General features: G+C 41.5%; 1 protein-coding gene across 1 annotated transcript; it reads right to left on the reverse strand.

The window, feature by feature from the left end:
• Positions 1–1,979: 1,979 nt before the first annotated feature.
• Positions 1,980–11,166, reverse strand: LOC104166661 (ubiquitin carboxyl-terminal hydrolase 40-like). The gene is made up of 10 exons (XM_009706674.1): positions 11,152–11,166; positions 10,168–10,294; positions 9,016–9,110; positions 7,644–7,762; positions 7,180–7,245; positions 6,726–6,936; positions 6,501–6,596; positions 5,554–5,648; positions 5,034–5,124; positions 1,980–2,159 (listed from the first exon to the last, which is right to left on the reverse strand). The coding sequence occupies exons 1-10, from the start codon at positions 11,164–11,166 to the stop codon at positions 1,980–1,982; spliced, it is 1,095 nt and encodes a 364-aa protein (XP_009704976.1).
• Between the last annotated feature and the right edge of the window lie 680 nt (positions 11,167–11,846).

The raw sequence follows: 11,846 nt of genomic DNA on the forward strand, positions 1-11,846 counted from the left end.
CCCTGTCATCCTTGGCATCTTCATGCTTCTCCTCAGTGACTGAAAACATAGAATCATAGAATCATTATGGTTGGAAGAGACCTCAAAGATCATCAAGTCCAACCGTATACCCGATGCCACCATGCCCACTAAACCATGTCTTGAAGCGTCACATCTAACCATTTTTTGAATACCTCCAGGGATGGTGACTCCACCACCTCCTTGGAGAGCCCGTTCCAATGCCTAATGACTCTGACAGTGAAGAAGTTCTTCCTGATACCCAACCTGAACCTCCCCGGCACAACTTGAGATCGTTTCCTCTTGTCCTATCGCTAGGTACCGGGGAGAAGAGACCGACCCCCACCTCGCTACACCCTACTTTCAGGTCGTTGTAGAGGGCGATCAGGTCTCCCCTCAGCCTCCTTTTCTCCAGACTAAACACCCCCAGCTCCCTCAGCCGCTCCTCATAAAACTTTTTCTCCAGGCCCTTGATGAGACAAGCGAAGCTGCTGCTGCACACAGAGCTCTGAGCCACGGGCAGCACCGATCCGCATGCAGCGAAGCCACGGTCACGAGAACTCAGTGCACCCCGTGGGTGCAATAGATACCCAGAATGAGGCACTGCCCACTGATTTTTAAGTAGCAGTTTATCTGAATGATTTTATAATTACCATTAATAGAGAAGAATTTTCTTTCCCAGTGCTTACAAACTTTTCTTTACTCCAATTAGCATCGTTCTGGAAAGGATACTTATATTATAAATACATTTTCTAAGTTTATCTTGTGTATGCACCTAGCTATCCTGTACTTATTGGTCACTTTTCCACAGTACAATTTTGCTTTTTTTTTTCTTTTTCTTTTTTTAAGGCATACATCTTTTAGTATGAAAGCCTTTTAGTACAGTAAGAAAGAAATGCATGCAACTATAATCTATATAAAGATAGGGTTTGTATTGTTATTGCTTTGTGACTTGTCAGGCTATTATTATTTGCTAAAACTTTTGCTGTATAATTCACTCAACAAAAATAGCAGACCACAACCCATTTCCTTTCCAAATTTCTTTTCCTTGTTCTCCCCATTATTTTATGTGCACTGCCATAATTAAAAAATTGATCCTCTGCAGAACTGAGCGAGTCTCTCTTACCACAACCTGGCCGTTAACCAAATCCATCCAGCCTCCAGCCGTGCACACCGAGTCCGTGACATGGAAATCAAGAATTCCTCAATCACTGCAAGTAAATTCTGACTAGGGAATCTTTTAATGGTCCTATACACCACCCTAAAGGAAGATGTATACATTATAGCTACAGCTGTATTCTTCCTGCAGTAATAAGAAGTTTATTAGCCAAGTTAGACATGTATTAAGGAATCCAAACAGGTGTCAGTTTAACAGAAACTAAGGTGGTTGCATCTACTCACAATGCAAAAAAAAAAAAATAATAAAATAAACCCCATCACAGCATCTCCCTATCAGGAGCATCCGATGGGAACAAATCCAACCACACTAGCTAACAAATATCTTTCTCTTGATGAGCAAAAGGGCTGGTGGGTGGGAGGAGGGTTAAATTTCTTTAGGCATTAAAGAACACAGGTAGAAGTCATCTGGGAGCTGTTTCCTAAGCACAGGCTACTGCCAGGGGCTTACAGTTAAAACCAGAGGAGACGGGTAGGGCAGCGTGAAACCCAGAAGCTGGCGTGTATTCAGAAGTGATGAGCGATTCCCTGCGATCACCACAAAAAAAAGGGAATTAGAGAGGAATTTGAAGACAAGGCCGGCGGCAGATCGAGCCCCTCTGCAAAAGCAGAGGTTTAAGCCCTACCGATCACCATCTGAATACAACCACCAGAAGCAAAATCTGTTTGGGCTGCAGTTCAACTTTATGGGAAAGCTTCGTAATGCAGGAATTTATAGATTTGTTAATCACAAAGTTGATACTCTCATCAAGAAACCCACAAACTAGCAAGAAGATCGATGCCCTTACGAGGTACGAATGCCTGGCTCAAAGTCGAGCAGAAGCAGCGGTACTTGCAAACTCCATTCGATAACACGGCTGATGGGGCCCCACTGCCCAGTTGTAATAAAGATTCACAAAAAGAGCTGTATCATGATCACCTCCTTCACGTTTATCTGCATGCAAAGCTGCGCTGACCACGGGTGAGGCCTCTGTGCCATCGCTCACCTGTGCACAAATCAGGAGTTGAAATAATGGGAAGTAACTACTAGACCATGCTTTCTAAAAAAAAAAAAAAAAAGAAAAAAGAAAAAAGACATAAGCTAAAAATCACTGGACTTGCATGAAAATCCCAGTCCTCCAACTGAACACAGTGCCACCCCAGCTGGGTTGGCAAAACTTCTTGCACAGAGATCATAACGTTGTCTTCGGAACGGATTTGAAAACTCAAGCTTAATGAAGGTTGTGCCCCATCCAATGTTGGAAACCGATTCATGCCATTCCCAATCAATGTTATCAGTCAGACTTACATAGAGACAAGTCAACTAGACATATAGAAATGACATTTTATTTTCTGAAGAACACTTGAAAAATAAAGATGAAAGCTTTTCCAGGCTTTGGAATAGAACCATCATAAACTGTGGAACCACAAAGACTCCATTTTAAAAAGGTGTTCCCTCTCCCCACCCCCATTTTTAACAAAATCCCTCATTGTGGAATGACCCACAGTAGTTTTCAAAAAAAAAAAAATACGCATTCTGAGCCAACATTAGAAATAATCCAAAATTGGTTCAGTGCAGGCGCTGCTACATTACTCTTTAACAAAGGCACATACTAATCCCCACATTAGTACTTGTAACCCATATTTAAATTTCTCCAAACTCTGTGTTTTCAAGAGACTAGAGTTATTAACAGGTAGGTGGGAAGGTTGAGCTCAGTACAGTTGTCCAGCAAGGAACTGGAGGAATTAAAGTGACAGCAAAGCAAGCGCAATGCAGTGGAACAATCTGCAAACACAAACCTTTCTTGCTTACCTTAGCAATCAGCACGTACGATCATTTCTGTAAACCCTGGCTCTCAAGAACGCTTGTTGATATGGAAGAAGGCAACGGAAAATAAGATTGGGAAAGCAACTGTCTGCCTTCACCTTAGTCAGAAAATCTCTCCATAAAACTAGGATTTCAAGATTCAAGTACACCCTACCTACAATTGAAACAGAGAGGAAATTAAAACAACCCCTTCTTGAATGAATCAGCCTAAGAAAGCACAGAAGCACAAAAAAATAAAGATATGCACAGAAATAAATACTAATCATACACTTCAAGGTGCTTTTGACTTTTCTTTTTGCTGATAGGTGAGAGTGTCAGTTTTTATCTTGAAGCTGTCTGAAATACCAGACTATTGTTAACCTATAAAAAGTGAGAGATCCTCTCACATTAGCCACAATTTTAGGAGTCTGCTGTACTTGCATCTTCTACACATATATGAAACAGGTTAAACAATTACAGTAGTCCTCAAAAGTGACTTGGATTTTGTCCTCTCATTATCAAAGATGTAATTAAGGATACTTCAGGCTATGTTAGTTTTGAACAGTTGCTTTGCTCATTTCAGAACAGGTTTCCGGACACTTGTGCAGTTCGACAAGGCTCTGCAGTGTGTTTGACAGCAGATTTCACATGATACGGTAATCATGTGCACATGATTTTGCACAGGTTCCCAGCCGTAAAAGGCAAACATTTTGGATGCCACCAGGATGCGACTGCTGCACAGAAATGCTTGTGTGTTATCTTCCACCATTCCATTTTCACCTTATCATTCCAAATATGTTTAAAACTTGATTATAAACAATTACCTCCATTAAGAGTTTGGGTTAATCTGTCAGTACTAGATATGCTCAAAGAAAATTCTGAACCTGATGTGAAATTAAGTTATGAATAGTCACAAACTGTGTTTCCCGCACTGTACAAGTACTGTAGGTGTTAGAAAACTTTTGATAAAGATGCCGAAACGTCAACTTCTGGTAAGCCCTGATTCCCAGCCTCAAGGGTAAGAAAAATAAGGTCTCTCATCAGCTCATTACACATGTTCTCAATCTTGAGATCCAATCTCACAGCATTTGGTAACTATTTTACTTGAGAGCCTTTGAAACTGAGTTCAGCTGGTAGTCAGCCATATACATCCCCTTCTGTTACGGATGCTGTGTTAAGGACAGCTTTGTGACACCAAGAGAAACTTTTTCTTTTTCTCAAACGTAACAAGGAATATTAGACCAATTGAAAAGGTAAGAAATGAGGGAAAGTCCTCTGAATAAGAGTACTGAAAATAAATACAAGCCTTTTTCCTGAGTACAATAAAACCCACTTAAGACCAAACATCAGATCTGCCAATTTTTTCCATCCATCTTACTTGTTAATGAACCTTACGGACAACCAAAAAGCCCCAGGAACTTTAAAATGTAAGGTTACCGCACTGTTGTTCCACATCACAAAAGGTCTTCAGGTTTTAGAGCTTGACACATTCTGAACTTGCTCTTTTTTTGAACCAATTTAGTACACTTCGTCCAGGGATTTCCACATTTCCTTCATTCCTGAAATCTGACTCCAGCTACTACAGACTTAGTTTTATATATAAAGAGACAAAAGCAAATTCTGGTATCGCTAGTAACTTCAGTGATCAGAGATGGAAAACAATTTCTAAAAAGGCATGTTTATGACTGCATCAAAAAACCCAATAAACTCTGCAGCGATGGTGCAAGACATCAGCATCTGACAAGGAAAAAATAAAGCATTTAGGGTGATTATAAAACAGTCACCAAAAGGTTATACAATATATTAATCAGTTTTCTCATGGATAAAGTGCATTTACCTAGCCTGAGAATAAGTAGCACATTGATAAAGGGATGCTAAAGCATGTCCCCAAGAGAGATTAGCAGAAGATCAGAGTTATCCTGAACCCTACACCCAGTTTGTCTTGGTGATTCTTGAAGACACTTCGGGAAAGACCGTCTTGCTGGTCTGGTTGAGGTACTCCATGCCAATTTAGTACATCGGTAGTACGGTCTGGTCAGCAAATCATCTCCTGCTGCTATCTGAAAACACCCACATTGATAGAAAGAGCCACTTCTGGTTTACGGTGCTTAATATTCAGCTTCTCCTCAGAGAAAACATGGTCCTGTAAGCGTTCCGCTTGCCGGCTATTAAAAAAAAAAAAAAAAAACCACCACCTAATATTAGTGTTGAGCCTTAGCACCAACAGCAGCATAAGCCTGGACTAGAACCTGATTTCCACTTAGCTGTAAGAATGACATTGCAAGCTGACACTTACAACCTGTGCAGGGCCAGCACAGCCGAGGAGTTCATTTTTTACCTCCAGAGGCAGGGACAAATGTTGCAGTGTGTTGCAAGAGAAAAAAACCTGAGGCTCTGTGTAGAAACATGGCCTTTAATGCCAGGAGTTTGAATTACCTGAGCACTTCCTTCAGAAATATTGGAATTGGGTGCTCTAAGAGCACCCAGCTAGCACTGTCTCCCAAAAACTATCCAGGTATCAAGCTAGTCTGAAAAGTGGCAAAGAACAATTTGCATATTCTGAAATAAAATTTTAAAAAGTAAATACTCAATACCTTTTCTTTTTTTCTAATGCATGCTGCCTTTGTCTCTCTTTTCCAATGTCATCTCTCACTGTGCTGAAGTCCTTAGTGTCATCAAGGAGAAGATTCTGTTGTAAAAAAGCATTGAGTGTATTAGCTGTCAATTTTCGTCTACCAAAACTATCTCCCACGTGTTGCTCTGTTTACACGATTAATTTTCAGTGCATTTCCTCCAAGTAGTTTTACAGCAATTAACTTCAAGTTAACTAAGTGGAAAAGATTCAAAGAGGCAAAAATGTTTTTTAGACTCCATTTAGTTTTTGCATTTAACAGTGAATTTGCCTCATTCAGAGATTTCTCTCAATAGTCTAAGGCACCAGGTCAGGACATCAGACTTTTCACCTACTGCACCAAAACCCAACGAGTATGCTCTTTCAGAGGTCTCCTAAATAAGCCTTATTGTTAATTCAGAGCTCAATATGCTGCTGTGTAACTCTTTAAATAATTAAATAGATCTGCAATAATTCCTCAGAAAACGTAATGGGTTTAAATTTACAATACGATTTTTAAAGGGATTCCTGGATTTTACTCCAACTTGAAAAAAAAGCCAGTCAATAAAATGAGGGCAAGAAAAAAGATCCAGTTTCTTCTGGATAGTGCTCCAGTGCAGAGCAGAAACTGACTGCTTGCACTGGTTGAGAGCTGCACAAGAGCCTCTAAGGTATTGCCCTCTAGTGCCGGTACTGAGATAGAAGGGGAAAAGCATGAGACTTCCATCGGTTAAGAACGGGAGAAAAAGAAGAAAAAGCACCAGTAGCAACAATTTTCCTATCCAGACAACGTGTTGTCCAGATCCACACACCAGTGCTTTCATAGAGATGTAGCAGGATGCAGCAAAACCAGGAAGAAATTAAGATACTACAAAGAGGACAGTGCCTGAACCTAATCCTTGTGCAACAATTAAAGCAAAGTTAGTTTACCTTCACCCCGACGATATCTCCATCTTTCAGGTGATAAGGTGCTGACTGTAAACTCTCCTGTTTTTTCTTCCGTTTCCTCTTTGAAATTTGCTGCGTCTGAATAAAATCAAAGCAGAAGATTTGTACATGGTCGATTTTGGAAATCTGCTTAAATACGTTTACTCAAGAACTGCAGCACAAACTTCTCTAAAAACAACAGTTGGATTCCGTCATTCCAGATCTTACCCAGCTAGATATTGGTAGCCACTCAAATTTTTCAGGGAAGTATTTGGCTATTTCGATTTTATCTATGGGGAGACAATAGTGAGAGGCCACTCGTTGCCTCAGTGACCAGGTTGTGCATTCTTTGGAGATATCCCACACCAAATCCGTGGAGTCATAGTAGTCCCTCTCCCCTGGTATGCCCATCTGGACTCGAAGCAGCAGTTCATGGGGGCTGTCATCAGGAAGAGAAAAGAGACCCTTCTTGCGAGTGATGCCTTTAGAATCCAGAATTCCCAGTTTGCACTCCCTCCTGCCCTCCCTTATTTTTGTTTGTGAAAAACAAACAATAAGCTCTAAAGTCTTCTCGCATCCTGACATCTGTAATCCTGCCAGACAGCACTGAAGTGAAAAGCTGCTCCATTACATCACATCTCAAATGCACTGCTGTAAGAAATAAGTTATCTTGAGATCTTACCCCAAATTCTCTTCTTTTTGCAAAGGTTCTATGCAGATTTCCACTTTGGCACCCAGCTTATAGTCACTGAAAACAAAGCAAAGACTCTATATTTCCAGTCATATATTCTAAGTTCCTGAGTAGAAAAATCACTCTTTTAGTCACGTAGACCTGTGTTTATCTGGAAAACCAAATCGAGAGGCTGTCGGAACAAAACTGAAAAACCCAGAGAAGTACAAAAATTGCATTTAAAAACACCTAAATTAAAGCTTAGCAGAGTAAACACAGTATGATCTCCTTAGGCTCACACCTTCTCCCTTCCACAGCTCTTGAGTTAAAAAACATGCTCGGCAAAAAACCTGAAGTAACCAGAGATGACCTTTCTGTTGACATTTGACTGAGCTGATTTCTGTCTCCGCCAATCCATCCCACAATCCAGTCAACAGTCAGTCTGATGCTACTTGCACATTCACTAAGAAACCTACTTGAGTTGCTGCTTGTTGTTTCGTAAAAGCTTGCCTGGGCGCTTACTGTCCACTGTCCACGCTCTGAGAAATGAGGGCAGTGGGACTACCTGCTCCTGGCAGCATGGTAAGGTCAGAACCTGAAAAAAGAAACATTTCTTCAATAATTTTAGCAGCCAGTCTCCTTGGAAGAAAGAAAACCACTTGATTAATTCTCAATGCGATACTGAAGCAACCAGAAATATGGCAAAGTATTTAGATTTATTCCACATCAGCTGTTGCTTGTGACTTACAGGTAGTGGCTACGATCGACATATTCACTTTTCAACCTCAAAGTAAGTTGGACTTCACTCCCTCCCAACATTTCTCAATTTCACTTACACTTCAAAAGTACCGAATTTCTTTTTTTAACCAAAATTTGTACAAGTGGGAGGGAATGAGGTTGACAGAATCATTACCCCAATCTCTAGCCAGGTGCTGAGCAAGCTCCTTTAAGCCCTTATCAAGGACACAATACTCTTTCCATGCTAAGACAATTTTCCTTGTTCACAAGATGCAAAAGGTCAGTTTTTCATAGCAGTAGTTTGGCAGAGACTGAAACTGAAGTCGTACCCAAAAGAGTAAGCGTTGGTACAGCTCAGAATCAGATGAGATACCCTTCCCCATGCAGTTTAAGCAGAACAACCAACCGGCTAAACAATAAAGAGCCTTATAATAGGATTGGTTTGTCTTTTTGTGGTTTTGAGGGTTTTTTTGTGTTTTTGTTTTTTTGTTTTTTTTTTACTGTTAGGTTGTTGGGTTTTTGGTTTGCCTTTTTTTTTGTTTTGGGTTTTTTTAGTGTATTAAAATCATACTTTTATGGTTAAAAAAAGCATTAAAAGGCATCTTAGTTTCTGGCTAAAGAAACTAAGCTATACCTTCCCGAATGACAAATGTGACCTTCTGCGCATCAAAAGCAATTCTTTATTCATTGGATTCAACATACAAAAAAAAAAAAAAAAAAGAAAGGACGCAGAAAACTAATACAGGAACAATGTGGAAATGGAAAGTGGCTTTTTAGGAAGTGCTTGTATGTGTGTGCTTCTCATGAAGAATTTTTACATTGTGAAATAAAGATAGGGCTGCAAGCCAAAGTTCCAGATGAAGTGCAACAAGGCTTTTGCAGGTCAGGACACATGACAGGTAGAATGGCAACTGCAGGGGACATACTAAGGAAGTATCTGAGCTACATGCTCCAACTGCCTCTTGGTACTTACCACTGAACATGGCATATAAGCAAATGCCATATCAGAACATACTGGAGACAAGGGAAAAGGAAATAAAAAATAGGTATTAATAGAGCTCAGTTAATCACAGTGTTGCTGTACATTTCCAATACAGGAGAACATCTAACCTGCATCTTCAGATCTTCCAAAGAAGCTTCTCCTGCTATTTCTATACTGCCAGCATAACAAAGATCCATGTCTGTGTGGATGTGTTCTGGTGAATCTTTAGACAGGGACGAGAGGAGGGAGGAAGAAACAAACAACAGAGGAGTCAGCATGACTTTATTTATCATTCTAAGAGATAACAGTCACTTCACAGGGAGATTTCGCTTAGAGAAGGGACCTGACCTCAATTTTTTTTTGGAGGGCAGTTCAAGAAATATAACATACCGTTGATAAAATACATTCTGTTAGTTGCCAAACAGGAAGAGTTCCAATTGTTCCTCTACAGCAAATTTTAAAACTAAGATCAGTTATTCAAATTGGCAAATAGTCTTAATTATTGGTGGTGACTCTGTAATGGAGAGCATGTCGCAAGGAAAGTTAAATCTGCTCTTCCTTATGCTACTGAAATCATCAGGGGAGAAAGTAAAACTCTGACAAAGTTTGAGAGAAAAGGAGGTCCTGCTCTGCAACACAACTCGGTAGCAAAGGATGAAAAATCAGTTTGTTTCCCATTTCCCAACTCACCCTCATTTCATTTTCTTTTTCCTTCTCAACCCTCACTTGACTTTCCTACCCTAGCTGGGTTTTGACTTGGATCTCACCTTTAGAAGAACAAACCCAGGTTAAAATACCGTATGAAATGTCTTTTATGCTACGTAAGATTTACTCATCACTCCTTTTACAGTTTTGCAAAAAGCAACATAGCCTGAAGTGAATTAAATGTGACATTAGGAGTCTGGCTTTCAAAGCCAATCACCTCTATGCTCACTGAGTAGATGCTTTACAATACTGCCACTGCCTTCAGTATGGAGAAGCCATTTTACTTACTGACAAGCAAACAGCCTCGGCTTCAAAATTTAGCAGAGGTCTTACCCTTGACCAAATATAGCTAAGGAACATCAGAACCGTACCATCCCGCACGTGTGACCTTGCAAAAAATTGCAGCTGTCTCCTAAGTGGCACCTTTCACCATAAACTTGCTGAAACTCATACAGTTACTGTTTCAAAAGGATTTTAAGACTTCGGATTAAAATTTTGGTTTTGACTCAAAGCCCTCAGAGCAAATCACAGACAAGCAGGCCATACAATTCCTTTCAAAAACTGATCAAGCTCACCTCCTGCAGGAGACACCTGCAAAGCGTCCATCTTGCAGGTCATCCCATTCACCTGGTCTTGTGCATGCTCTTTATGTTTCTTATGACTTGAGGACTTGAACCACCAGATGGGTATTTTCAGGAAACCCTGAAAAGTGAAAAGAAAGTTCTGGGTAGCTTATGTGTTCCAATGCAGACAATGAAAAATTTCACCTTCATCTCAGGAAGAAGGAAAAGGCTTGTTCAAATCTGAGCTTTTGTAAAGGCGCTGGTATTCATTCACCTAAGATCACGTATCATTAACTCTCAATTCCTACTTTTACAGGGATGAGAGTGAAAAAAAAAAAATGCAGCCTAACCTCACCATCCTGGCTCTGCTGTCACGGCATCCAATATTACAGGTGCAACTGTGTATTCACCAAGCTTTATTCACCATGGACTTGCAAAGATTCACGTGTCTACCCACAGGTTATTGCAAAGTCTTTTAGCCTGCTGTTTCAATTTTCAATGCCCTATGCTTCAGGGGATAGAGCAGACAACAAGTACAAGGTCCTTGTTTCTTCATGCCACTTGCATTTGGTCATTAAAATAGCGACTGTCCTTATTTCCCTCCTTCCCCTCCACAGCCATAGCTGTGTCACAACCTGAGGGAAATGTGCCAGGGTGTGAAGACAGTCACTTGTATGAGATTTTGTCAATGCAGGGCAAGAATCTGAGCTTTATGTAATCCATACAGGGGGTAAAGATCAGATGCCTTATGAACAACATTTGTGAAGAACTCCAAAATTTGCTGGATAAACAGGAAATCTTGTAAAACCACTGTATCTCTCCAGAAAAGCTTCAGCATGAGAATCATGAAAACACAATCTATGTCAAACAGAAGTTTAGAGGGAAAGGATTGATGGAAACAGACACAGGCATATCACAGCTGTCAAACTAGATTAGAACTGTAGCTAGTCCTAGAATATGCCTACAGGAATACTCAGCATTGGTGGCCTCCCATACCTCCCCCACAACCATCCCTAGCAGATACTGCTTGGTAATGTGCAACAGTTCCAAGTTTGTCCTAGGACCAACTGCGGTTATTTTTGAAGCTATTCACTTCCAAAGAACCCCTCCAATGGGCTCCTCACATCGTACTGGCACTGCAGCCTCGTGGATGCCAGGCCCTCTCCTCTCCCTCAGGGCAGAAGAGATGGCACCTCTCCATGCTCCAGAGGCAGGGCCAGGGGACAGGGAAGAAGGGCCCACATGACACTTAGCAATAGGGAATTCTTTTCCGGAGTGCTGGGAGACCTCGTGCAGGGCAGGTATGCCTCCCTTTTCTGCCTGTGGGATATCTGGATGCTTTGCCCCCTCTCAGCCACTGGCGGGCATGGGGGCCTGTGCCACGTGCAGGGAGCTGGGTGGGTGTGGGGGTCACTGAAGACCCCTGACCCTCCTGGAACACTGTTGCCACCATCTCATCCAGGGCAGCCCAAGCCTGGGATGAGTAGGAGGCACTGGAGCCCAGGGCACACAAGGGGAGGTGGAAGGCAGTCCCTGTGCTGAGGGGCAGCAGAATGGCACAGGGGAGAGAGTCCTAGGAAAGGGGTCCGTAGCCCCCCCAACCCTCCTCCTCCTCTCACATTAGGGAATCTTGCAGGCCACAGCCTCCCAACTCCCCAAACCGCCATATTTGGGCACGCCAACAGACCTCC

Source organism: Cariama cristata, unplaced genomic scaffold (genome assembly GCF_000690535.1).
Source record: "Cariama cristata isolate BGI_N322 unplaced genomic scaffold, ASM69053v1 scaffold20618, whole genome shotgun sequence".
Lineage (NCBI taxonomy): Eukaryota > Metazoa > Chordata > Aves > Cariamiformes > Cariamidae > Cariama > Cariama cristata.